The sequence below is a fragment of the Pongo abelii genome, chromosome 18 (genome assembly GCF_028885655.2).
Source record: "Pongo abelii isolate AG06213 chromosome 18, NHGRI_mPonAbe1-v2.0_pri, whole genome shotgun sequence".
Classification (NCBI taxonomy): domain Eukaryota; kingdom Metazoa; phylum Chordata; class Mammalia; order Primates; family Hominidae; genus Pongo; species Pongo abelii.
Window position 1 is genome coordinate 12,543,290 of NC_072003.2, and position 26,632 is coordinate 12,569,921.

The 26,632-nt window shown below is 51.1% G+C and overlaps 1 protein-coding gene and 1 pseudogene across 1 annotated transcript; one reads left to right on the plus strand and one right to left on the minus strand.

The window, feature by feature from the left end:
• Window positions 1-12,700: 12,700 nt before the first annotated feature.
• LOC100445260 (heterogeneous nuclear ribonucleoproteins C1/C2-like) lies at window positions 12,701-13,978 on the plus strand (annotated as a pseudogene).
• Window positions 13,979-22,605: 8,627 nt separating this feature from the next.
• On the minus strand, window positions 22,606-26,370 carry SOCS1 (suppressor of cytokine signaling 1). The gene is made up of 2 exons (XM_054534675.2): window positions 26,179-26,370; window positions 22,606-25,621 (listed from the first exon to the last, which is right to left on the minus strand). The coding sequence occupies exon 2, from the start codon at window positions 25,569-25,571 to the stop codon at window positions 24,930-24,932; it is 642 nt and encodes a 213-aa protein (XP_054390650.1). The 5' UTR covers window positions 25,572-25,621; window positions 26,179-26,370; the 3' UTR covers window positions 22,606-24,929.
• Between the last annotated feature and the right edge of the window lie 262 nt (window positions 26,371-26,632).

The window sequence follows — 26,632 nt, forward strand, 5'->3', positions numbered from 1 at the left end:
CTGGAGTACAGTGGCATGATCTCGGTTCATTGCAACCTCCACCTCCTGGATTCAAGCAATTCTCTTACCTCAGCCTCCCAAGTAGCTGGGATCACAGGTGCATACTACCACACTTGGCTAATTTGTTGTGTTTTAGTAGAGATGGGGTTTCATCATGTTGCCCAGGATGGCCTTGAACTCCTGAGCTCTGGCAATCTGTCCTTCTCGACCTCCCAAAGTGCTGGGATTACATCCTTCCACTTTCAGTCCAGCAACGGTGCAGTGAATCTTTCCTGTGCTTCAAATCTCTGACTTCCTTTCCTGGCACCAACCAGAGAAAATTCCACCTTTTTTTTTTCAGACGGAGTCTCGCTCTGTCGCCCAGGCTGGAGTGCAGTGGTGCGATCTTGGCTCACTGCAGGCTCTGCCTCCCAGGTTCATGCCATTCTCCTGCCTCAGCCTCCCGAGTAGCTGGGACTACAGGCGCCCGCCACCACGCCTGGCTAATTTTTTTGTATTTTTAGTACAGATGGGGTTTCGCCATGTTAGCCAAGATGGTCTCGATCTCCTGACCTCGTGATCCTCCCGCCTCGGCCTCCCAAAGTGCTGGGATTACAGGTGTGAGCCACCGCGCCCGGCCAATTACACCTTTAAGGGCTTCCTGTGATTAAATTAGGCCCACTGGACAATCACCCTTTTATGAAGTCAACTGTGGATTTGGGCTCGCTACCACACAACTGTAGTCGCAGCTACTCAGGAGGCTGAGGCTCAAGTGATCACCCAGCATCAGCCTCGCAAAGTGTTGCGATTACAGGTGTGAGCCACTGCGCCCAGCTGAAGGAATTATTTTTGTAGACTATCCTTGATCATTTCTTCCCTCCGTTTTCTCTGTTCTTTCTACCTTCTTTGAGTTAGAAGTTGTATCTTGTGGGATAATCTCCTCATTTTCTTATCCTTTCTTTCATGTATTCCAGCCTTTTGTCTTTCTGGGAGATTTTCTCAGCTTTCTCTTGCAATACTGATATTGAAGTTTTTATTTCTGCTATCACCTTTCTACTTTTGTTTTGTCTTGTTTCTGAGATGGAGTCTTGCTCTGTCACACCAGGTTGGAGTGCAGTGGTTCAGTCTCTGCTCATTGCAACCTCCAACTCCCGGGTTCAAGCAATTCTCCTGCCTCAGCCTCCTGAGTAGCTGGGATTACAGGCACGTGCCACCACACATCCAGCTAATTTTTTTTGTATTTTCAGTAGAGATGGAGTTTTGCCATGTTGGCCAGGCTGGTCTTGAACTCCTGACCTCAAGTGATTCTCCCTCCTTGGCCTCCCAAAGGGCTGGGATTACAGGCGTGAGCCATTGTGCCCAGCCTCTAGTTCTTTCTTATTCTCTTATTCTGAGTGTTCCTTTTCACAGCATCTTATTCTTCTTATATGAATGCAATATATTTTATTTCTCTGAAGCTTCCTTATTTTCTTGAAGACTTTTGTTGCTCCCTACCTGGGTCTGGTTTTTTGGAGTTCTTTTCCTCTCTTGGTTCCGGTCTTTGACTTTCATTTTACGAGCTACCCTCAAGGGTTCAGTGACCCTCCATTGCACATTCATATTGAAGAGCAGGGAACTGAAAAAGATACTGGGAAATGAAGACCCTTGGAAGCTCCACGTCGTGGCAGGACGTGTGGACAGGTGAGGCTTGTTGGGATCTGGCTGTCCTTGTAAGATCCCAAAGCCAGCATCAGAAGTGTCATCTGAGAGGACCCCTCCGGCCTCCTGACCGCAGAGAAAGCAGACTATAAGCTTCCAGGGACCAAGCAGGGAGATGGGGCCAGGGGCGTCTCCCTGACAGGCGTGTGCCTTTCCCTTCACTCCTTGTTTCAGGACTGACCCACCCCGATTCACTTTGCTGTCCTCAAAATCTAAGTCTCCAGCACAGGTTTTATTTACATAGTATATTTATGATGGGTGCTGATAGACATTGGAGGGTACATAGCCTCCCAAGTTACCCCTTGGCACCCCTTGGATGCCAGGTGGTAGGGTATGAAAATAAACCAGACATGCTGGTTGAAGACCTGCTAATTATTGAGCAACTACTATGTGCCAGGCGCTGAATCTAAATCAGGGTTTTGCCACACAAGGAACATCTGGGCATGTCTGGAGACATTTTCAGTGTTACAAATCGCTGTAGGGGTGGATACTACTGGCATCTAGTGGGTAGAGGCCAGGGACGTTGCTAAACGTCCTAAAGTGCACAGCGCAGCCTCCCATACCCGGCTCTGAATGTCAATAGAGCCAAGGTCAAGAAACCCTGCTCTAGAAAGATGAAAGACACGTTCACTGACTTCACAGGACAGGAGTAAAGAATTTCTGGTTCCGGCCAGGCACAGTGGCTCACACCCATAATCCCAGCACTTTGGGAGGCTGAGGTGGGCGGATCATTTGAGGTCAGGAATTCAAGACCAGCCTGGTCAACATGATGAAACCCCGTCTCTATTAAAAATGCCCCCCAAAAAACAAAAATATTGGCTGGGTGTGGTGGCTCATGCCTGTAATCCCAACTACTTGGGAAGCTGAGGCAGGAGAATCACTTGAACCTGGGAGATGGAGGTGGCAGTGAGCCGAGATCATGCCATGAACTCCGGCCTGGGTGACAGAGTGAGACTCTGCCGAGAGAGAGAGAGAGAAGAAAGAAGAGGAAGAAGAAGAAGAAAAAAAAGGAGGAGGAAGAGGAGGAGGGGGAGGGGGAGGGAGAGAAGAAGAAGAAGAAAAAGAAGAAGAAGAAGAGAAGGAAGAAAAGAGAAAGAAAGAAAAAGAAAGGAAGGAAAGAAAGAAAGAGAAAGGAAAGAAAGAAAAAGAAAGAAAGAGAAAGAAAGAAAGAAAGAGAAAGACCCTGCTCTAGAAAGATGAAAGACACATTCCCTGGCTTCACAGGAAAGGGGCAAATAATTTCTAGTTCTGGCCAGGCACAGTGGCTCACACCTGTAATCCCAGCACTTTGGGAGGATGAGGTGGGAGGATGCCTTGAACCCAGGAGTCTGAGACCAGCCGGGGCAACATATCAAGACCCTGTCTCTACCAAAAAAAGAAGAGAAAAGAAAAGAGAAAAAATAATAATTTCTAGATCCTCAGCATCTTCTGTGTTCCAGGGGCAGGAGGAAGCTCTTTCTTCACTTTGACAGCAAGCCTGTGGCCTAGGCATTGTCAGCCCGCTTTGCTGGAGGGGGCATTTGAGGCCTGGCCGGCTTAGCTAGCCTACAAGGAGTGTTACTGGGGTGAAAACAGCCAGTGGGGACCAGTCTGCTTGTGGCCCGCCAGGTGCTTGGGATGGCGAAGCAGCAAATGCCCACCTTCCTGCCTAACCCCCTCCTCCCTCTTCAGGGGGGGAACTGGGGGTGGCAGCGGCTGCCGGGTGCGAGCGGGCCCAGGCCTGTGGCCCTGCCTGACGTTGGTCCCCATCAAGCCATGTGACGAGACCAGGCCACAAGAAAGAGGTTTCAACAAGCGTTATCGTTTCCTGGAACTCCAACTCGGCGACTTCCCCGAAGACCGGCTGTGCCTGGCTGGCGGGCGGGCTGCGCACAGCGGGGACAAGGCTGCCCCCTTCCTCCTCCGCTGCCTCCGCGGCCGCGTCTATCTCAGTCTGACTACCTGGAAGCAGCACTCCACCCTCCAGCCCAGCGGCCCTCGGCTCGGCTGCTGGGTCAGTGGCAACCCCGGGAGCGGTGGGGCAGGGGCTGCTCCGCCAGCCCGTGTGATGTTCAGGCTGCGCTGGACCAGCCCGGGACCCCTAGGTGCCCAGAAACCCACTTCCTCTTGTTTCTGCCCCTGAACAAGCTTCTCAGGGCAGCTGACAATAAGACTTAGCACAGAGGTGCCTCAATGTTGCTCTCAGAGAAATGGACGCAAGGCTAGGTGCAGTAGCTCACATCTGTAATCCCAGCACTTTGGGAGGCCGAGGTGGGCGGATCATTTGAGGTCAGGAGTTTGAGACCAGCCTGGCCAACATGGTGAAATCCCGTCTCTACTAAAAACACAAAAATTAGCCAGGCGTGGTGGTGGGCACCTGTAATCCCAGCTACTCAGGAGGTTGAGGCACAAGAATCACTTGAACCCAGGAGGCAGAGGTTGCAGTGAGCTGAGAGTGCGCCACTGCAGTCCAGCCTGGGCAATAGAGCGAGATTCCATCTAAAAAAAAAAGAAAAGAAAAGAAATGGAAACAAATCTCCCACCGCATTCATCCTGCCCACCAGACAGGGCCTCTCTGGAGCCAGGCAGATAGTTTCTGTTTCTGGCTGGCTGGGCCCTAGAAATCCAGAGAAGGGGCTAAAACCTCACTTTGTTGGAGGTGGGGTGGCTCAGAAGTCAGATTCTTGGGCACCACCATCTCGGTGATGACTCTGGGATAAGTCACTTCCTCAGTTCCCCAGTTCACAGAAACCCCGGTTGTAAATATAGACCTGGCCACAATGGGGCGGGGTGGTGGGTGCGGGGGGAGAGTGAGATGGGGGGTGAGGAGGAAGAACCAAGGACAAAATCTGATTCCTCTGAGAGGGCAGAAGCCTCCAGGCCAGCGGGGTTTTCTTAACCTGCTTTTGGGAAGGAAAGACTGTCAGGCTTGTGGTCCCTCTGGGCCTCAGTTTCCTCCTCTATAAAATGAAAATGATATTAGCTTGAGCCGTATGAAATTGCCAACACTCTTGTGGTTTTGACCTCCAAAACCAGCAATTTCATATGCTGCTCTAACGTGACCTATCTGGAAAACTGAAGACTGAAATGAGATCCCGCAAAGTGCTCAGCAGAGTGATTGCATATAATAGGTGCTCAATAAACAATAGGCCTTGTGTTATAATACTTTTTCAAATAAAAATATTATTTTTTTGTAGAGACGGGGGTCTCACTAGGTTGCCTAGGCTGGTCTTGAACTCCCGGGCTCAAGCGATCCTCCTGCCTTGGCCTCCCAAAGTGCTGGGATTACAGGTGTGAGCCACTGCACCCGGCCATAATATATATCTTATATCTCTTGTATCTCCTATCTAATGATATGTCACCAGTAATAATAATGGCAGCGCTCCTAATTCTTTCACCCATCCTCTCCTTGTCAAATCCACAGCGACTTCCACTTACTGAGCGCACTGTGCACCCAGGACAGATATAAACGTTCTCCATTCAGTTTTCACCACTTACTGTTACCCACAAGCGTGAGCCTGTGCAGGCATGGTGTCATAGCTCAGGATTCATGTGTACACAGCATATAAGCCAGCGCAGTCTCGTTCTGTGTCCCTTCTCATTCTGGCCGTCTCACTCCAGAGTGAGACCCAGTCTCTCCTCATTCAGCGCATGCTTGCTGGGGATGGCCCTTTTGCTACATTAACTTGTGCAAGCCACAGCGTGCTCATGGTTAATCTTGAGTTTGTAACCTACTATAGTGTTAAGATCAGAAGTCATCCTCGGCCAGGCATGGTGGCTCAAGCCTGTAATCTTAGCACTTTGGGAGGCCAAGGCGGGCAGGTCACTTGTGGTCAGGAATTCAAGACCAGCCTGACCAACATGGCAAAACCCCGTCTCTACTAAAAACACAAAAAATTAGCTGGGCGTGGTGTAATCTCAGTTACAGATTGAGGCACGAGAATCACTTGAACCTGGGAGGCAGAGATTGCAGTGAGCCGAGATGGCGCCGCTGTACTCCAGCCTGGGCAACAGAGCGAGACTCTGTCTCAAAAAAAAAAAGTCACCTTCTATTGGAGCAATTGATATTTTTAAGCCAAATGTAGGACATTTATGTCTTCAATTTCATCTTTGTACCCACTCAGTGTCCCAGTCCAGGGTTTGTTTGGGATCTGGCTCTGTTGCCCAGTGAATTCACTGTCCTTGCAATAAGCAGGTTGTCTGGCTTCTAATGAAGGAATCCAGGAAGAAGGCAGGAAGAGCATTAGCTGAGGCCAGAGCCCTGTGGCATACCACATAAGACCACTCAGCCAACTGTCACATGTGTGTGCAAGCGTGTGGTGTGTGTGTGTGTAGTTAATAATTTACAGAGTTGGCCGCCAGGTGCAGTGGCTCACGCCTATAATCCCGACACTTTGGGAGGCTGATGCAGGATTACTTGAGGCCAGGAGTTTGAGACCAGCAACATAGACTCCGTCTCTACAAAAACAAAACAAAACAAAACAAAATTAGCCAGATGTGGTAGCACAGTCTATATAATCCCAGCTACATGGGAGGCTGAGGCTGGAGGATTGCTTGAGTCCAGGAGTTTAAGTCTGCGGTGAGCTAGGATCATGCCGCTGCACTACAGTCTTGGCAACAGAGCAAGACCCTGGCTTAAAAAAAAAAAAAAAAGTAAAACACATTTATAAAGTTTCCAAACTGGATATTAATGCTTCTGTCTGGCTTTAAACCTCACTGAAGGGCCGGGCACAGTAGCTCACGCCTGTAAGCCCAGCACTTTGGAAGGCTGAGGCAGGCGGATCACGAGGTCAGGAGTTGGAGACCAGCCTGACTAACATGGTGAAAACTCGTCTCTACTAAAAATACAGAAATTAGCTGGGTGTGGTGGCACATGCCTGTAATCCCAGCTACTCAGGAGGCTGCGGCAGGAGAATCACTTGAACCCAGGAGGCGGAGGTTGCGGCAGTGAGCCGAGATCACGCCACTGCACTCTAGCTTGGGGACAAGACTGAAACTCTGTCTCAAAAAATAATAATAATAATAATAACACAACTCACTGAAGGCTAATTTTGGCCTTGCCACATGTTAGCTGTGTGACCTTGAGCAAGTTGTTTCACCTCTCCGGGCCTCAGTTTTCTCATCTGAGAAATGGAGATTGTAACAGTTTTATCCCTACGGGGTGGTAGAAAGGATGACTGAGACAGTGTACACGGCGCTCCCAGCAGTTCCTGACATGTCATCGCTGTTTGAGCCAGAGCCATGGAGCGTCTCTGCACCAGATGGATCCTGAAAAGTTGAACAACAGCACGTCTCCAGGGCCAGCAATTTAGCAGAGGCAGGAGGGAGGCAAGGCTGTCCCTCAGCGACTGGAGTGCCATGCTCCCCATGCAGGCTCCCTAGGAGGCCAGTCTCCCTCCTCTCACAAGGCAGCCTCAAAGCCTTTGTTGTGTCTAGTTTCACAGGGACTGACCAGCAGCCCCTTCCCACTTGGCCCAGGGCTTTCGGGCTCCCAGCCAGAGTGACTTCCCCAGTCTAAGCCTCAGTTTTCCCATCCATGAAAAGGGAACAAACCCGCAGTGGACAGTTAGGAGCGCTTGGTGAAGTACAGCACATCCCAAGGTCAACACTGGGTCCATTCCCCATTCTGGCTGGGCCTGGGCTTCCTTACTGCCCTGATGGGGATGACAGCTCCTCCCTAGCTAGTCAATGACCTAGAAGGATGCTCATGAAATGCTAAGTGGAAAAAAAGTGTGTTGCAATATGGGTCATAAGGAATGGTGTCTTTTCTAAAGAGAGAATAGGCTGGGTGCAGTGGCTCACTCCTGTAATCCCTACAATTTGGGAGGCCAAAACAGGAAGATCACTTGAGACCAGGAGTTCGAGACCAACCTGGGCAACATAGTGAGACCTTTGTATCCATAAAAAATTTTACAGGCACGTGCCTGTAGTCACAGCTACTCTGAGACTGAGGTGGAAGGATCACTTGAACCCAAGGAATTTGAGGCTGCAGTGAACCGTGATCACACCACTGCACTTCAACCTGGGTGACAGAGCAAGACCCTGTCTCAAAAAAAGAGAAAGAAAAAACTATATATATGTGTGTATCTGCAGAAATGAGGTTAGAAATACACACATTACACACACACATACGTGTGTGTATATATATAATTTATTTAATACTAACGTTATTGGTAGGTTCTTTAAACATTTTTTGAAACAAATGTGGAAATTAAAAAATAACGTGGGCTGGTGGGGAATGTTAATGAGGGGAAGGCTCTGCACGTGGGGGCAGGGAGAACTTGGGAACACTATGTACTTTCCACTCCATTTTGATGTAAACCTAAAACTGCTCTAATAAATACTAAGTTATTAAAAGCAACCATGAGGCCAGGCGCGGTGGCTGATGCCTATAATCCCAGCACTTTGGGAGGCCAAGGCAGGCGCATCACTTGAGGTCAGGAGTTCCAGACTATCCTGGCCAACATGGGGAAACTCCATCTCTACAAAAAATACAAAAATTAGCTGGACGTGGTGGTACATGCCTGTAATTCCAGCTCCTCGGGAGGCTGAGGCAGGAGAATCACTTGAACCCGGAAGGCGCAGGTTGCAGTGAGCCGAGATCGCACCACAGCACTCCAGCCTGGGCGACAGTGAGACTCCATTTCAAAACTAACTAGCTAAATAAAGCAACCACAATCGGGGTGTGAAAGCGTAGAAGCCCTGCGTTCCACTTGCTCTCCCTCAAGCTTTCCTTGACCACAGACATCAGCAAGTGACGGGGGCCACTGTCGGCCCTAGCTCCTGGCAAAACTGGTCTTGGCTCTTTCACACTGGAAGATCATTGTGTCTCTTCTTATGACATGTGGCTCCATTTCACTTCATTCCAGCCAAACCTGACCTCTGACCCATGCTGTTCTCCAGACTCCAGTTACCCAGGACTCTGGGTTGTAAGTGACAGAAACGAAACTCAGGCAGCGTAAGTGAAAAAGGAAATGTGGCGCATGGAACAAGGACATCAAGGTGGACTTCAGGCATGGCTGGATGCAGGCGCTCACACAATGCATCAGGGCTCTGTCTCGTGTCTTTCTCATCAACTCTCTTGATACAGTGGGCACATTGGCTAAATTAGGGCCAATGTGCTAAATTGGCTAAATTAGGGCCAATTCTGTTAGTTTCAGCTGAAAACGGAGGTGTCTGATTGGTCCAGCTTAGGTCATGTGCCTACCCTGAACCGGGGCATGGGGAACTCCGATTGGCCAGGTCTGGTCCACACCCATCTCTGGCCAGGGTGCTGTGATTGACAGCTCCTTCAGGACCATAGAACATGCAGGCCGGACAGTTCCCTGAGAGCAAAGCTCTGGCTCACAGTACGCCACACATGATTTCTGCTTTCCAGCCCTCCAGCTCCTTAGAATGTGGGACAGAGACCATCGGCTCAGGTCTGTGTTCCTAGGGCTGGGACGCCTCATATAGCGGAAGGAGGAGGGACTTTGGGCTCCAACAGACCTGGGTGTGAGTCCAAGCACTTCAGGTCACTTTACCTCTCTAAGCCTTATTTTTGTTCCCAAACATGTCTCCCTACAGGATGGTGCCAAGGATTTAAGTTAGTCCCTAAGGGTAGAGTGGGAACCTGGGCCCTGGTCCGGCCCTGACAGCCATGATGGGGATTGACTGCCTGTATCTCACGTGAGAAAAGTTTGGATCTCCACTCAGGCTGTGAAGTCTTGGGCAGATAACACTTCTCTAAACCTCAGTTTCTTCCCTTGCAAAAAATAGAGAAACATGCTGTTCTAGTCCATTTTCTTTATTTCTTTCTTTCTTTTTCTGAGATGGAGTCTCCCTCTGTCGCCCAGGCTGGAGTGTAGAGGCACGATCTTGGCTCATAGCGACCTCTGCCTCCTGGGTTCAAGCAACTTTCTCGCCTCAGCCTCTTGAGTAGCTGGGATTACAGGTGCCTGCCACCATGCCCTGCTAATTCTCGTATTTTTGTAGAGATGGGGTTTCACCATGTTGGCCAGGCTGATCTCGAACTCCTGACCTCAGGTGGTCTGCCTGCCTCAGCCTCCCAAAGTGCTGGGATTACAGGCGTGAGCCACTGTGCCTGGCCCTTAGTTCATTTTCTGTTGCATATCACACAATACCTGAAACTGGGTAACTTATAAAGAAAAAGGTTACGGAGGCTGAGGAGTCCAGGGTCAAGGACTGCATTTGGTGAGGGCCTTCCTGCTGGTGGGGACTCAGTGCAGGGTCCCAAGGTGGCACAGGGCATCCCATGGTGAGGGGGCTGAGTGTGTTTGTTCACATCTCTCTCCCTCTTCTCACTAAGCCACCAGGGCCACACCCATGATGACCCATTCATCTATTATTCATTCATCTATTAATCCATGGGTCTCTCTTGACCCAGTCACCTCTTAAAGGCACCACCTGTCAATACTGCCACACTGGGGATTCAGTTTCAACATGAGTTTTGGAGGGGACAAACATTCAAACCATAGCACATGGCTACTACAGGGACAGTTATTCCGATGATGGCAGATAACACAGGCCCATTGCTAGAGATCACACCTCCAGGCCTTTGATGATGCTGTTCCCGCTGCCTGAGATGTCTTTCCTGACGCTTCTGGGGGAAACTCCTTGCCACCCACGTTTGAAGACTCAGACAGCAACTCCTCCAGGGAGCCTCCCCTGATTTCACATCTCCTATCATCCTCTCCACAATTCCTAGGTCTGATTAGCCATACTCCTGCTGAGGCCTGGGTTGAGTAGTATTGAAGCCATGTCTAAGTCCTTTTTTTGTTTGTTTGTTTGGTTGTTTGGTTGGTTTTTTGTTTGTCTGTTTGTTTGTTTGTTTTGAGACAGTGTCTCGCTCTGTCACCCAGGCTGGAGTGCAGTGGCGCAATCTCGGCTCACTGCAACCTCTGCCTCCTGGGTTCAAGTGGTTCTCCTGCCTCAGCCTCCCGAGTAGCTGGGATTACAGGCTCCCGCCACCACACCTGGCTAATTTTTGCATTTTTAGTAGAAATGGGGTTTCACTATGTTGGCCAGTTTGGTCTCTGACCTCAAATGATCTGCCCACCTCGGCCTCCCAAAGTGCTGGGATTACGGGTGTGAGCCAGCACCTATATCCTTTTTATCCTAACTGTGAACGGCTCAGATTCCTCTGCCTGCTCTGTGCCCGGCATGCAGGAGGCACTGAATCAACGTTTGCAGGATCAGCAGATGCCCTCCAAGCTTTCTGGGGGTCACCCAACTCCAGCACAGGCCTCTGATGTTGGCTTTGCTGGCAACATGACACCTTCCCAGACGAGGGGGCTTTGGGCAGGAGAGGAAGTCCAGGCTGCGCCTGGAAGCCCAGGTGACTGATTTCTAAGAAACCACTTGAGGGACAGGAAGGCTGGGGCAAAGGATGATTGGGACAGCTTTTACTTTCAGTTTCCTGGAGCTGGAGCAAAGCAGGTGCCCAGGGTTCTCGGTGGGAAGGGGAGGGTGGCGCAGTCACAGCCTCTTAGAGTCAAAAATAGCCACCACTTCGGGACATAGACCAGGCCTGGAGCCCAGAGTGGCTCCACTTGGCCCCAGCGACACAGGCGTGAGGGTGGGTGCAGTGGGCAGCCATCACTGGGGGCTCCCAGGCAGGATACAGCATCTGAAAGCCTGCGTCCTGGCTCCTGGCCCCTGGCTCATCCATTTATCCTTTATTTATTTATTTATTTGCTTATTTACTGACACATGATCTTGCTCTATTGCCCAGGCTGGAGTGGAGTGGCACAATCAGCTCACTGCAGCCTTGACCTCCCAGGTCAGTCAATCCTCCTGCCTCAGTCTCCCAAGTAGCTGGGACCACAGACATGCACCACCACGCCTGGTTAATTTTTGTGTTTTTTGTAGAAATGGGAAACTCACTATGTTGCCCAGGCTGGTCTCAAACTCCTGGGCTCAAGCCATCCTCCTGCCTCAGCCTCCCAAAGTGTTGGGATGACAGGTGTGAGCCACTGCAACCGGCCTCACCATTTATTTTATACATGCCTTAGGTTATTCATTCCTTCACTCGCTCATTCATTCATCCATGTCTCCTTTCTGTTGTCCTTAGGTTCTCTCCCTGTTTTCTTGTTTCCCTTCTCATTTTTCCCTTGCCTTCCCTTCTCTCCTCTCCCTCTCTGTCCCTCCATCTGTGTGTGTTGCTCCTTCTCTCTCCATCCTCTCTGGGTGTCTCCAACCCTTTCTCCCTCATCTCCCCAAATCTATCTCTCTGCCTCCTTTCCCCCAATATGCCTCTCTCACTTTCTTTTCTTTGTTCAGCATTCCTCAAACTGCCTCGTTCACTTAAGACAATGTTTTTGTTATTGTTGCATGTTTGTTATTTGTTATTTTGTTATTGTTGTCTCACTCTGTTACCCCAGGTTGGAGTGCAGTGGTGTGATCACAGCTCACTGTAGCCTTGACCTCCTAGGCTCAAGTGATCCTCCCACCTCAGCCTCCTGGGTATTGGGACTACAGATATGCACCACCAGGCCCAGCTAATTTTTGTATTTTTTGTAGAGATGGGGTTTTGCCATGTTGCCTAGGCTTGCGTTGAAATTCTGGGCTCAAGCAATCCACCTGTCTTGGCCTCCCAAACTGCTGGGATTACAGGTGTCAGCCACCGTGCCCAAAAACAATTTTTCACCATATTGTTCTAAACAGATGTTCCCCTGAACATTAAAGAAATCTAAATGTCTACTTTAGTGTTGCCTCAGGGAATAATAGCCATAACATCTAAGGTTTTATGAGATACATTTTTCCCTAATACACACTGAAATCAATGCAACCATTAAGAGAATGTTTGCAGCCAGGTGTGGTGGCTCACCACTGTAATCCTGGCACTTTGGAAGGCTGAGGCAAGTAGATTGCTTGAGCCCAGGAGTTCGAGACCAGCCTGGGCAACATAGGAAGATTCTGTCTCTATTTTTTTTTTTTAAAGGGGTCGGGGGTAAGGAGATGAAGACTGAGCGGTTGTGGCCGCATTACTGACCTCAAGCAGCAGTTGGCTTCTCCACGTAGAACCCAGGAGTAGGAGACTCAGAATTGAAACTCTTCTGCCTGCCCGCTCCTGTGAGACTTTTTTGATCTTCAGCTACATTTTCGGCTTTGTGAGAAACCTTATCATCAAACACAATGGCCAGCAATGTTACCAACAAGACAGATCCTCACTCCATGAACTCGTGTTCGTTGGGAATCTCAACACTCTTGTGGTCAAGAAATCTGATGTGGAGGCAATCTTTTAGAAGTATGGCAAAATTGTGGGCTGCGCTGTTCTTAAGGGATTTGTTTTCATTCAATATGTTAATGAGACAAATGCCCGGGCTGCTGTAGCAGGAGGGGATGGCAGAATAATTGCTGGCCAGGTTTTAGATAGTAACCTGGCTGCAGAGCCAAAAGTGAACCAAGGAAAAGCAGGTATGAAATGATCAGCAGTGGAGACGTACAGGTCAGAAACAGAACACCCTTCTCCATCCCTCTACTCAGCTCCTCTTTTGACTTGGACTATGACTTTCAACGGGATTATGATAGGATGTACAGTTACTCAGCACGTGTACCTCCTCCTCCTCCTATTGCTCGGGCTGTAGTGCCCTTGAAACGTCAGCGTGTATCAGGAAACACCTCACAAAGGGGCAAAAGTGGCTTCAATTCTAAGAGTGGACAGCGGGGATCTTCCAAGTCTGGAAAGTTGAAAGGAGATGACCTTCAGGCCATTAAGAAGGAGTTGACCCAGATAAAACAAAAAGTGGATTCTCTCCTGGAAGACTTGGAAAAAAGGAAAAGAAACAGAGCAGACAAGCAGTAGAGATGAAGAACGATAAGTCAGAAGAGAAGCAAAGCAGCAGCTCACATGAGACTCATGTGAAGATAGAGTCTGAAGGTGGTGCAGATGACTCTGCTGAGGAGAGGGACCTACTGGATGATGAGGATAATGAAGATTGGGGGATGACCAGCTGGAGTTGATCAAGGATGATGAAAAAGAGGCTGAGGAAGGAGAGGATGACAGAGACAGCACCAATGGTGAAGATGGCTCTTAAGCACATGGTGGGGCTTAGAAATCTTATCCCATTATTTCTTTACCTAGGTGCTTGTCTAAGATCAAATTTTTCACCAGATCCTCTCCTCTAGTATCTTCAGCACATGCTCACTGTCCTCCTCACCCTTGTCCTTCCCATGTTCACTAATTCATATTACCCTGCGCCTAGTCCCATTTTCACTTCCTTTGACACTTCTAGTAGTTTTGTTGTCTTACCCTGTAATTTTTGCTTTTAATTTTGATATCTCTTTATGACTTTAACAATAAAAAGGATGTATGGTGTTATCAACTGCCTCCAAAATAATATCTTGTCTTGCAGGGAGTACAGTTCTTTTCATTCATACGTAAGTTCAGTAGTTGCTTCCCTAACTGCAAAGGCAATCTCATTGAGTTGAGTAGCTCCTGAAAGCAGCTTTGAGTTCGAAGTATGTGTGTTACTCCCCTACATTAGTGTGCTGTGTAACAATGCACAATGTAACAAATGTACAAATGTAACAATGTATTTTTGTGAGTGAGAGTTGGCATGTCAAATGTAGCCTCTAGAAAAATAATTAGTGTTATAGTCTGAAGATTTGTTTTCTAGGCCAGGCGCGGTGGCTCACGTCTGTAATCCCAGCACTTTGAGAGGCGGAGGCAGGCGGATCACGAGGTCAGGAGATCGAGACCATCCTGGCTAACACAGTGAAACCCCGTCTCTACTAAAAAATACAAAAAAAAAAATTAGCCGGGCATGGTGGTGGGCGCTTGTAGTCCCAGCTACTTGGGAGGCTGAGGCAGGAGAATGGCGTGAACCCAGGAGGCGGAGCTTGCAGTGAGCTGAGATCGCATCACTGCACTCCAGCCTGGGCAACAGAGCGAGACTACGTCTCAAAAAAAAAAAAAAAAAAAAAAAGATTTATTTTCTAAAGTTGTACTGTGGGTTATTTTTGTGAACAGCCTGATATTTGGGACCTTTTTTCCTCAAAACAAACAAGTCTTTATTAAACCAGGAATTTGGAGGAAAAAAAAAAGAAAGAAAATATTCACTAGTTTTATGCCTGACACATGATGGGGCAGGACACCATACCTGCACTTAGGGAGGGGCTGGGTTAGTGTCTCCTTCACCCCCGTGCCCTGGTTCCTCCTTTCCTCCATTCCATTTTTTTTTTTTTCTTTTTGAGATGGAGTCTTGCTCTGACACCCAGGTTGGACTGCAGTGGTGCAATCTCAACTCACTGCAAACTTCGCCTCCTGGGTTCAAGTGATTCTCCTGCCTCAGCCTCCGGAGTAGCTGGGATTACTGGCACACACCACCACACCTGGCTAATTTTTGTATTTTTAGTAGAGACGGGGTTTCGCCATGTTGCCCAGGCTGGTCTCAAACTCCAGACCTAAAGTGATCCGCCTGCCTCAGCCTCCCAAAGTGCTGGGATTGCAGGTGTGGGCCATCGTGCCCCACCCCATTTACATCCTTGTCTCCATTGCTCCTTGCTCCATTACTTAGCCCATTATCTGCACTCGGTGAGGGGCTGGTATCTGACCTCTAGAGAAATTTCTGTTTTTTTAATTTTTTTATTTTTTGTTTTTTGTTTTCCTAGAGAACTTTGTTTGTACCAGGCATGCTTCTAAGCACTTTGTGACGTTCATGCATTTACACCCCCTTAACAGTCCTGGGAGATAGTGACAGTGATAATTCGTGCTTAACAAATGGGGAAACTGAGGCACAAACTGGTTTAATCAGTGATTAAGTAAACTTGCTTATGTTACAGAGGTTGAACTCTCTCAAAGAGAGGTCCCTGCCCTCTTGGCACTCAATCTGTAAGACAGAGCAAACCTCTTGGCAGTCCCTCACGTGGACTTTTAACAGAGGCAGTGGGACCCAGCCGAAAAAGTTAAGGAGAGCTTCCTAGGGGAGGTGTTTGCTGAATTGGGTTTTGAAGGTTGAGTAGGAGTTTGTCAAGTGAAAAGAAAGCAAGGGAAACAGCAAAGGCTTTCCCTGGGGAGCTAGGAAGGCCTAGGGAACCATGAGAAATTGGGGTAAATGGGAGCAGATGAGGAATGTGACAGGAATGAGGTGTGGTTGGAAATGTACATTGAGGCCAGATGGCGGGGAGCCTCAAGTTTCACGGGAAAGGGGTCATATTTGAGTATCTAGCAGTTGAGAGCTGCTGGAACACTGTGGAGTCACCTTGTTTAGTTCAAATACTGCTTCTACTACTTTGACTACCTTGAAATCATGGACAAGAAACATAACCTCTCCTGGCCTCAGTTTCCCTGTCTGTAAAATTAGACAATAATAATACCTAACTGGAATGTGCTAGATAAGGGTGAGCTGACAGTAATTTTTATTTGCAGTGGGAGCTAAGTGTATAACTGGGGGTGTAAGGTGATCAAATTTGCAATTTGAATAATCATACCCAATTCCCTCCTAATGCCTGCAAAGGGGGCTGGGGCCCACATCTCTGGTCCTCAGTTTCCCCATTGTGAATCCAGTGAAGGGGAGCCTGCTTTAAGGTTTGAGTGTGCCTTCCTCCCCTGCCCCCACACCCCTGCCCAGGCTGGACCTGAGGTAGTTTCACTTTGACCCAACTTCTGGCAACTGTGGCCTTTCCTGTCAGAAGGCTGGCTACGAGAGGACTTGGCAAAGGTGAGACAAATGGCAGAAAGATGCCCAGGGCTGGGCATGCTGGGGGTTTCATTTTCAACAGTACAAGCTGGGGTCAGAGGCAGGGTCCCCTGACTTAGGATCCAGCCTGCCCTGGGAATATCATACCTTTAGTTGAGCACGTATGCTGGGTTCCACAGTTTATTATCACTTTTTTATTTTTTATTTTTTTTGAGACAGGGTCTCACTCTGTCGCTCAGGCTGGAGTGCAGTGGCATGACCTTGGCTCAGCACAACCTCCACCTTTCATGTCCAAGCGATTCTTGTGCCTCAGCCTCTGGAATAGCTAGGACTACAGGTGAATGCCACCACACACAGCTAATTTTTTTTTTTTTTTTTTTTTTTGTTGGGGGTGGGTAGAGATGGGTTTTCAACCATGTGGCCCAAGCTGGTCTCAAACTCCTGAGCTCAAGCAATCCGCCTGCCTTGGCCCCCCAAAGTGCTGGGATTACAGGCATAAGCCACCTCGCCGGGCCTATTATCACTTTCTTTTAATCCTTCACACACTGTGAGCTCTGGGTGCCTATGCCATTTCACAGGTGAGGAAACTGAGGCTCAGCATCAGTGAAGGGGCTACTTCTCAATAGCACACAGCTCACAGTGTTTCTCCAGGCGTGGGACGAGTGCCCTGGAGGGTCTCTGGGTGGGGCTTTTAGGTGAAACATGGACATTTTTATAAAACATCGAAGCCCCTCCTCCTCTGTGAAACTGTGATTTCATATTTTCATCCTCTTGTAGTCTTTCTGCTTAAGTCAAAAAGAAAGTCTCATATTGGTGCTATTGTGTCATAAACACCTCTCCAATGCTTGCTAATACTCTCCCTTCTCCTTCTCCTTTTTTTTTTTTTTTTTTTTTTTTCCAACAGTCTCACTCTGTCACCCAGGCTGGAGTGCAATGGCACGATCTTGGCTCACTGCAACCTCTGCCTCCCGGGTTCAAGCAAGTCTCCCACCTCAACCTCCCGAATAGCTGGGATTACAGGTACCTGCCATCATGCCTGGCTAATTTTTGTATTTTTGTAGAAATGGGGTTTCACCATGTTGGCCAGGCTGGTCTTGAACTCCTGACCTCACATGATCCACCCACCTCAGCCTCCCAAAGTGCTGGGATTACAGGCGTGAGCCACCGCGACCGGCCTCTCCTTCTTCTTTTTTTCTTTTCTTTTCTTTTCTTTTTTTTTTTTTTTTGAGACAGAGTCTTGCTCTGTCTCCCATGCTGGAGTGCAGTGTCAGTGATCTCGGCTCACTGCAGCCTCCACCTCCAAGGTTCAAGTGATTCTGCTGCCTCAGCCTCCCGAGTAGCTGGGATTACAGGTGTGTGCCACCATGCCCAGCTAATTTTTGTATTTTTAGTAGAGGCAGAGTTTCTTTTTCCATGTTGGCCAGGCTCATCTCAAACTCCTGACCTCAGGTGATCCGCCCACCTCAGCCTCCCAAAGTGCTGGGATTACAGGCGCAAGCCACTGTGCCCAGCCTCCTTCTTTCTTTTTCTGACTCTCAACCAAACATGGAGCAGACTTTTTGCTCAGCACACAGCAGTATCTAGCTAGAACTTACAATTTTTGGATTTCATTGCATTGCTTAAGGGTTACCTCTTTGTTGCAGGTGATTCCACCTTCCATCTATGGTAATAAAACATTTCCTTTGAAATAAAATTTACTTAAGGAAATCACGTAACTTAATTTGCAGGAAATATTAATTAAATAACAGAACAGCTGGGGACTTGGACAGATCTGGCAAAAAAAAAAAAAAAATACAAGTGAAGCTCCAGTGACTGGTGTGACAGCCTCAGCTTAGAGATGAAAATGAAGGCATGGCTATAAAATTAGGCTGCCCGAGATTAGAATCCACCCCTCCACCAAAGCTCTGCTACCTACCTGCAGTGTGACCCAAGCCCGTTATTTAACCCTGTGCCCCAGTGTCCTCATCTGCAAAATGAAGGTAGTAATAGTCATACCTGATTCATACAGTTCTTGTGAGGATTAATTGGGATACTACGCATGAATTACTTAGAAGCATGCCTAGCGTCTAGCGACATGGGTGAGCTGGCAGTCACTGCTGTTATTAGCAAGAAGCAACCTGAGAATGGGACCAGGTGTGTCTGACCTCATGGCTATGCTGATTCAGATCCTCTGCACAGCTGGTGTGATGCAAAATAATAATTATTATTATAGTTCTGTCTGGGTGCGGTGGCTCATGCCTGTAATCTCAGCACTTTGGAAGGACAAGGTGGGAGAATCACTGAGGCCGGGATTTCGAGACCAGCCTGGGCAACATAGCAGGACCACCGTCTGAAGTAAAAAATAAAAAATAGCCAAGTGTGGTGTTGCATGCCTGTAGTCCCAGCTACTTGGGACGCTGAGGTAGGAGGGTTGCTTGAGCCCAGGATTTTGAGGCTGCAGTGAGCTGTGATTGTGTCATTGCACTCAGCTTGGGCGACAGTGAGACTGTTTTTCGTTTGTTTTTTTGTTTTGAGGCGGAGTCTTGCTCTGTCACCCACTCTGGAGTGCAGTGGTGCCATCTCGGCTCACTGCAACCTCCGCCTCCCAGGTTTAAGCGAGTCTCCTGCCTCAGCATCCCACGCCCGGCTAATTTTTGTATTTTTAGTAGAGACGGGGTTTCATCATGTTGGCCAGGCTGGTGTCAAACTCCTGGTCTCAAGTGATCCGCCCACCTCGGCCTCCCAAAGTGCTAGGATTACAGGCGTGAGCCACCGCGCCCAGTCAATGAGACGGTGTTTCAAACAACAACAAACAAACAAACAAATAAACAGCAGCAATGAAAGAATCAAGCAGAGAGGGCTGATTCCAATGACTGGGCACACATCAAGTATTAAGCACTTTTCAGGCATTCTTTGATTGAACTTCACCCATGAGGTGGGTAGTTCTTAACCTCATTTCCAGGTAGGAAAAGAGGTTCAAGACCCAAGGTCTATGTGAGGTTGGGTAGGCAAGGGTTGCTGTGGACCGGAATGGGGTGGGAGAACACGTTGGTCTCTGAGGACTACAGGGCGTGGGAGAGGGCTTGCTATTGTGGCCTTGACCTGGCATGCCCTCGGGACATGCCCTCCCCGGGCCTGGGGTCTTCCAAGAGCCCTGAGATCCCGGCAGGCAGGACGTACCACGAGAACTGGGAACCACTTGAAGGCCAGAAGGGCTGCGGAGCCAGCAGTGCTTCCGAGAGGCCGAGAGGAAGCCGAGGGAAGCCGAGTGTGGCCGAGCCGAGCCAAGTCAAGCCGAACGTGGCCGAGCCACGCCGAGTGGGCCTCGGGCAGCGGTTGGTGGGGAGAGCGGCGCAATGACGTCACTGGCGCGGCGCGTGGTGGCCTCTCGAGAGTGCAGGCGCCGTGGGGCGTCAGCTGGACAAAAGCTGACCCGACTTCATTTATCTGCCTGGACCCCGACCCCGGCTGGTAGACAGCACTCCTGATGCACGGGACGAGGGAGCAGCACGAGCAAAGGCCCTGAAACAGGAGGGAGCGCGGTGAGTGCCTTGCCCAGATCCCTGGGCCGTCCTGGACGTGGGCCTTCTGTGCGCTGCGGGGAGCCATGCAGGGCTGCGGCGTGGGATGCCGGACTCGCCCTGGGTGTCGGGGGAAGGAGGGGATTGGGGAGGTTGTACTGGGGCCGTACAGTCATTGTAGAACCTGTTTCCCCTGAGGGCCATCGGTCGGGTCGCAGAGCCAGGACCACGGTTGGGACAATTTGAGCGCCCACCTGGGCACCGTTGTCCCTGTACGAATGTGCTTTGGTGAAAACTGTGCCTTCTTCTCTAGGGGAAACTAGATACCCCCTACCCCCAAATCAGGCCAAGCCCACCGTGTTATTCCTGGTAAGCTCCCAGCCCTGGGGAGGCTCTGAGTGATGGCAGTGGGAGGCCGGGTGAGAGGTACAAAGCTGGCATCCAGGTGGAACTGGCCACACCCTTCTTGGCCCAGCATCCACCAGGCAAGTCCTGTGGCCTTCCCTTGCCGTTGGTCTGATTGGCTGGAGCCAAAGGGCCTGGCCAAGGATGAACCGCTCCCTTGTAAATATACAGCATGAGGCAGGAAGCCGAAGCCCATCTCACCAGGCCCTCTGCTTAGCTCATCTCCACCCAGCAACCAGGCCAGATCAGGTTACCTCCACGTTCCCCATCAATCTTGAAATCCACACTTTCCACCAAGGTCTACAGGGCCCCACGTGCCCGGGCCCCTGCCCATCCCTCGCGCTTCTTCACCCCTCCCACTCTGCCAGCCTTCTTGAATGGGCCGAACTCCTTCCTGACTGAGTGCCTTTGCACTCGCTCTTCCCTCTGCCTGGACTGCTCATCTCATCTCCTGGCTTTGCCTGGCTGGCGCCTTTCTGTCATTCCAGGCACAATAATGTCAGTGTCACCTCCTGACCTTTCTAAAAGAGCCCCATCCACTATCCAACCACCCTGTCGAGTTTTCATCTGACCACTGTCACTATGTACTTGGAATGTTCCTTTTCCTTTGTTTCATGTTTAGTTATTTACTGTCCAAGGCCCTGAATGTAAACTCTGTAAGCAGGGTTCAGACCCCTCTATTTTGTTCATTCCTGTATCCTTCGGCTTAGATTAATGCCTGGCTGGGCGCAGTGGCTCACACCTATAGTCCCAGCATCTTGGGAGGCTGAGGTGAGAGGATCACTTGAGCCCAGGAGTTCAAGACTGGCCTAGACAACATAGGGAGACCTCATCTTGGCAAAAATAAATTAGCCAGGCATGGTGGTGCATGCCTGTAGTCCCAGCTACTCAGGAGGCTCAGGTGGGAGGATCGCTTGAGCCCAGGAGGTCAAGGCTACAGGAGCTGTGATCACACCACTCCACTCCGGCCTGGGTAACAGAGTGAGACCCCATCTTTTAAAAAAAAAAGAAAAAGAAAAAGAGGAGGAGAAAAAGGATAATGCCTGTAACATAGGAGGTGCTCAGTGTTTGCTATATTAACCTCAACTATCATTATTGGCACCTCATCATTCAGAGATGTATTTAGCACCTACCACATGCTAAGTTGTGCACTAAGCACTTTCTACCTATTATGTCATAGAAGAGGCTCAGTTCGCCACTTCCTGGGATAATGACAGTACCTACTCATAAGGTTGGGAGGATCAAGCAGGCGGAGTGAGGCCTAGGAATATGCATTTTCACCAGACTCCTCCCTTATCCCATCCCTTCTCTCACTATTTAAGAAACCCATCCTGCGCTGGGCACAGTGATTCATGCCTGTAATCCCAACACTCTGGGAGGCTGAGGTGGGAGGATCGCTTGAACCCAGGAGTTTGAGACCAGCCTGGGCAACATAGTGAGGCCCCATCTCTACCAAAAACAAGAAAATTAGATGGGTGTGGTGGCTCACACCTGTAGTCCCAGCTACTCAGTCCCTGGGCTGAGGCGGGAGGATTGCTTGAACCCAGGAGTTTGATTCTGCAGTGACCTGTGACCTCGCCACTGCATTCCAGCCTAGGTGACAGAGCGAGACTCTGTCTTTAAAAAAAAGAAGAAGAAGAAATCTGTCTTGTTGTTTAGAGTGGGATGGATTTGGTCCAAGTCCTGGCCATCACTTTTGAGCTGTGTGACCTTGAGTAGGTGGCTGCACTTGTCTGAGCCTCCATTTCCTCATCTGGAAAACGGGGGCCAGAGTTTTCAGCTCGAGGGTGGCTTGGAGGCTGCTCACAGGCTGTCCCTACACCCACACACAGTCCTCGTCATTCCAAAGAGTGCCTCCTTTCTCATGGTGCCCACCCCACACTGCCCTGGCTTACCCGCTCAGTGGGGAGGACACCTCCACTGCACCTGGGCCCCCACCTCAGTCTCTTGCACACACAAACCCTCCTCTCACTTTTCATTCTTGTAAATTGACGTCAGCGCTGCTGAATCATGAAGCTGAGGTTGGAGAGAGAGACAGAATCTGCACCACCCGGGAAGCCACATGTTGCTGGTGCACGCGCACGCGCGCGCGCGCGCGCACACACACACACACACACACACACACACAGCCTTTTCCCCCTTCAGTGGCGCGCGCACACACACACACACACACACATACAGCCTTTTCCCCCTTCAGTGGTGCCTGCATACACTTTGTCACACGGGACGTGGGGCGCAGCTCCCAGGGCTTTAGGTCACTGTAGCTATGTTCGTATGGATTTAAGTGACTCATAAAGGGAGGAAGGGGCCAGCTCTGGGAAGTGTGATCAGAGGGGGCCTTTACTCTTAGCTGTTCTGCTTCAAGTTCTGCAAGGGGAATGGGTTTGGATACCCAGCACTTGTGCAAGGAAAATATGATTTTTATACTTTTTTCAAAGGAGGAAAAAAAGACTGTAACATATTGCAAGCTACCTGCTAGTTGACCCCTCTTTCGAGGAGGACCTGTTTTCCCATCTGTAAAATGGGGATGTTCACAGTACCTACATCGGAAGGCTGGGTGTGAGTTCAATGCTTTACATAGGTGATGCGGGACCTGGGAGCGGTTCCTGCACAGACAATGCTACATAGAAATACGAGCAGCTGCTGCTATTATTATTGCAACGGTTAGGTCCTCGGGTTGCCTAGTTGTACCTAGCCTCTGAAAAAGTCCTAAGTGGGTTTGCAAAATCTGGCTCCACCCCTTGTTGTGGTCCTGCTTTGCCTCTCTGAGCCTGTTTTCCCATCTGTAAAATGGGGCCAGCACAGCCAGTGAGTGGTCACTAAGGTTCTGTGAGTATACTAGTATTACAGCCCGATCCTCAAGCATTGCCATCTTGGATTTCTTTTTCTCCAGACACTGCCCACAGCAGGCAACAGACAGGAAAGAACAAGGATAGGACTTAACTAATCCACAGCAGACAAGGACAGGCAGGGGTGTGGCTAAAAAAAAAAAAAGAAAAAGAAAAAGCAAGATTTTTTGGAGGTAGAGACAAGACATCACCTCCTTCCCTCCCACTTCACCTTACTAAGGGATGAAATTGCCAAACTCTCTGAGATCCTAAATCTCTTCTGGCCATCCTTAAAGTCCTGGAGCCTACTTAATCCCCAAGACAGGCTGGGGCTGCTCTGGATCTCTGACCATCAAGTTAATTTTATGCTGTACTTTCAAGTCTGAAAGGTATTATTAAGCATTAGAACACTATTATATGTGTGTCCAAGGCTGAAGAGGGCCACTCTAGCTTCTAAAGATGAAGTGTGACGTGTCCAGCAGGCTGCTTAACCCTAAACCTGAAAATGACTCAGTTCACCATGTGTTGAGTACAACCCTCAAGTTACCAGCATGGCCCATGTGTCAGGCTGGCCAAAGACACAGAGTTGCCAGAAACCCAGGTCCTGGGCACTTTCTGGTGCTGTGGGCCAGCCCCACAAACGTCCTGGAGCCACCCTTCCCTTCCCTGGCTCCTGAAAACATCAACCTCCTCTATGATGTGCAGAAAGTTGCCCTTAGAAAGGTGGAAGCCCAGGGAGGCAAGGGGAATTGCCCTAGCCGCCAGCAGCACTCTCCCACCACCACAGACCACACAGCCTCCTTCTGGCTCCAAGTTGTGTGTTCACCAAAAAGTACACAAGACAGAACAGAGTGAGAAGAAGGAAGCTAGACCCAGCCCTGTATCCCTCATCTCATCTCAAATGAGTATCCCTTGACGCTGTCTCACAATGTGCCACTCCTCTGTCCAAAAACTCACTAAGCCCCCACCCCCACCCTCTTCCTGGAAGCTGTTGTGGTCATAGAACCAAAGAAGTTTCCTCTGTGTTATCCATTTCAAGCAGATAGATGCTCAGTGGACAGCCAAAAAAAAAGGCCCAAGTGTTGTCTTTGACAGGAATGGCCACGGGCAGATTTACTCAGTTTTCCCTTCTGTAGAATGGAAATAAGAGCCCGTGCCTCACAGGGTTGTGTCTCTATATAGGATTAAGTAAATTTAAGCATGCAAAGCACAGAATTAGGGCTGGTACGCACAAAGTGCTCGAACGCGAGCTGCTGTCTTACCGGACACACGCCAAAACTAGACCAACCGTTTCTCTCCCTGGAGAGGTGTGGGTGGAACCGTGAGGGATGCCCAGCCACAGAGCAGGCCCTGTACACCACCTGCAGTCCAGCAGGTCAGCCTTAGTACCCTCTCCCCTGGACCTTTTCAGAACCAAGTTAGACTTTTGGCCAAAGCACACTCTCTAGAAACTTTTTTTTTTTTCTTAAAAAAAACTTTCATAATAAAGTTTATTACCTAAACTGGCTTTTAAAAATATAAAATAGGATTCTGCACAGCAGAAAAATAAAGCCAGAGACCCTCCCCCAACCCCTGGTTTGTGCAAAGATATTGGGTATATGTAAACATGAAGAGGTAGGAGGTGCGAGTTCAGGTCCTGGCCCCAGATACAGTTAAGTTAAGCTGCTACAACAACCAGGGGGACCCAGAGGGAGCACCAGGAGGGGGAGGACCCCTTCAAGAGGTGAGAAGGTGACTGCGGCCTCGTCTTCAGCCGAGGGCGGGAGGCGCCTCGCCCCTACACCCACCCGCTCCCTCCAACCCAGGCGGGGGAGGGTACCCACATGGTTCCAGGCAAGTAATAACAGAAAATAACACGGCACCCCAGTTAATGCTGCGTGCACGGCGGGCGCTGCCGGTCAAATCTGGAAGGGGAAGGAGCTCAGGTAGTCGCGGAGGACGGGGTTGAGGGGGATGCGAGCCAGGTTCTCGCGGCCCACGGTGGCCACGATGCGCTGGCGGCACAGCTCCTGCAGCGGCCGCACGCGGCGCTGGCGCAGCGGGGCCCCCAGCATGCGGCGCGGCGCCGCCACGTAGTGCTCCAGCAGCTCGAAGAGGCAGTCGAAGCTCTCGCGGCTGCCATCCAGGTGAAAGCGGCCGGCCTGAAAGTGCACGCGGATGCTCGTGGGTCCCGAGGCCATCTTCACGCTGAGGGCGAAGAAGCAGTTCCGCTGGCGGCTGTCGCGCACCAGGAAGGTGCCCACGGGCTCGGCGCGCAGCCGCTCGTGCGCCCCGTGCACGCTCAGGGGCCCCCAGTAGAATCCGCAGGCGTCCAGGAGCGCGCTGGCGCGCGTGATGCGCCGGTAATCGGCGTGCGAACGGAATGTGCGGAAGTGCGTGTCGCCGGGGGCCAGGGCCGGGACCGGGACCGCGGGGCACGGCCGCGGGCGCGCGGGGGCCGCAGGCGAGGAGGAGGAAGAGGAGGAAGGCTCTGGCCGCCGTCGGGGCTCTGCTGCTGTGGAGACTGCATTGTCGGCTGCCACCTGGTTGTGTGCTACCATCCTACAGGAGGGGCCAGCCGGAGGGGTGGGCCATAGCGTCCGGGGGTGCGCTGCGGGGGAGACAAGGCGGTGAGCTGGGGCGCTGCGGGGCCGGGCAGGTGAGCGCCCGCGGGACAACTCCGGAGGGCGGCACTCCCGGCGGACCTGGCCCCAGGGGGCGAGCGCGGAGCACCAAGTCCGCGCGGATCCGTTCAGCCTCAGTAGACACAGCTAGAAAATGGGCTCTGTACTCCGCGGAGCTCTTCCCGGCGGGTGGGGGCTCGGTGGAGGCGGAGTCCGGCCTCCGGGCAGCAGCGAGAGGGGGGCGTGGAGAGCAGCCGGCTCTGGCTCCAGCCGTCCGGCCCCGGCTCGTCGCCCCGCGCCCGCCGCCTGCTGGCCAGGCTCAGATCCGCGCCTGGTCTGGGCGATTTGGGCTAGGGCCGGAGAAACGCTGTGCTGCGGGAGCCCCGCGCGCGGGGGGCGGCCTGGGTGGGGCCGGCGGGGGCCAGGGGCATGGCGGCCGCGACCCCATCCTGCAGCCCCCGAGGCCCGCCCGACTCCTGGCTGCCCTGGACTTCCCTCCCTCCTTCTTCCTCCCTCCCGCCTCCTCGCCCAGGGCCCGGCTCACCTGGCGGCGGGGCGCGGGGCGCCGCGGGCGGGGCGGCGGGGGGCTCCGGGGCGCTCCGGGGCGGCTCTCGCGCATGCTCCGGGACCAGTAGCCGTGCAGCTGCCACGGCCGCAGCTCGCTCTGCTCGGCGCCCGCCCCTGCGCCAGTCTTTTAAACCGGTTCGGAGGCGGGGCTAGCGACGGCGGGAGGCCCCGCCCCCTGCCGGCCCCGCCCCCAGCTCCACTTTCGGTTTTTCTTTCCGCGGTGGCGCCCGGCGAGGACCGCTGTGGCCCTGCTTCCATCTCCCCTGGACCCTCCCGCGGGGCCTTCTGCCCGCCTGTTCGCACCTGCCCCAGCACCCGCCCCTCGAGGGGCTCTGGCCCCGACCCTGCGCCTTCCGGCCACTTCTCGGACGCCTCCTTCGGACTTGGCGACCCCGCTTTTGCCCCGCTACCTCGGGTTCCACTTTCTGCTG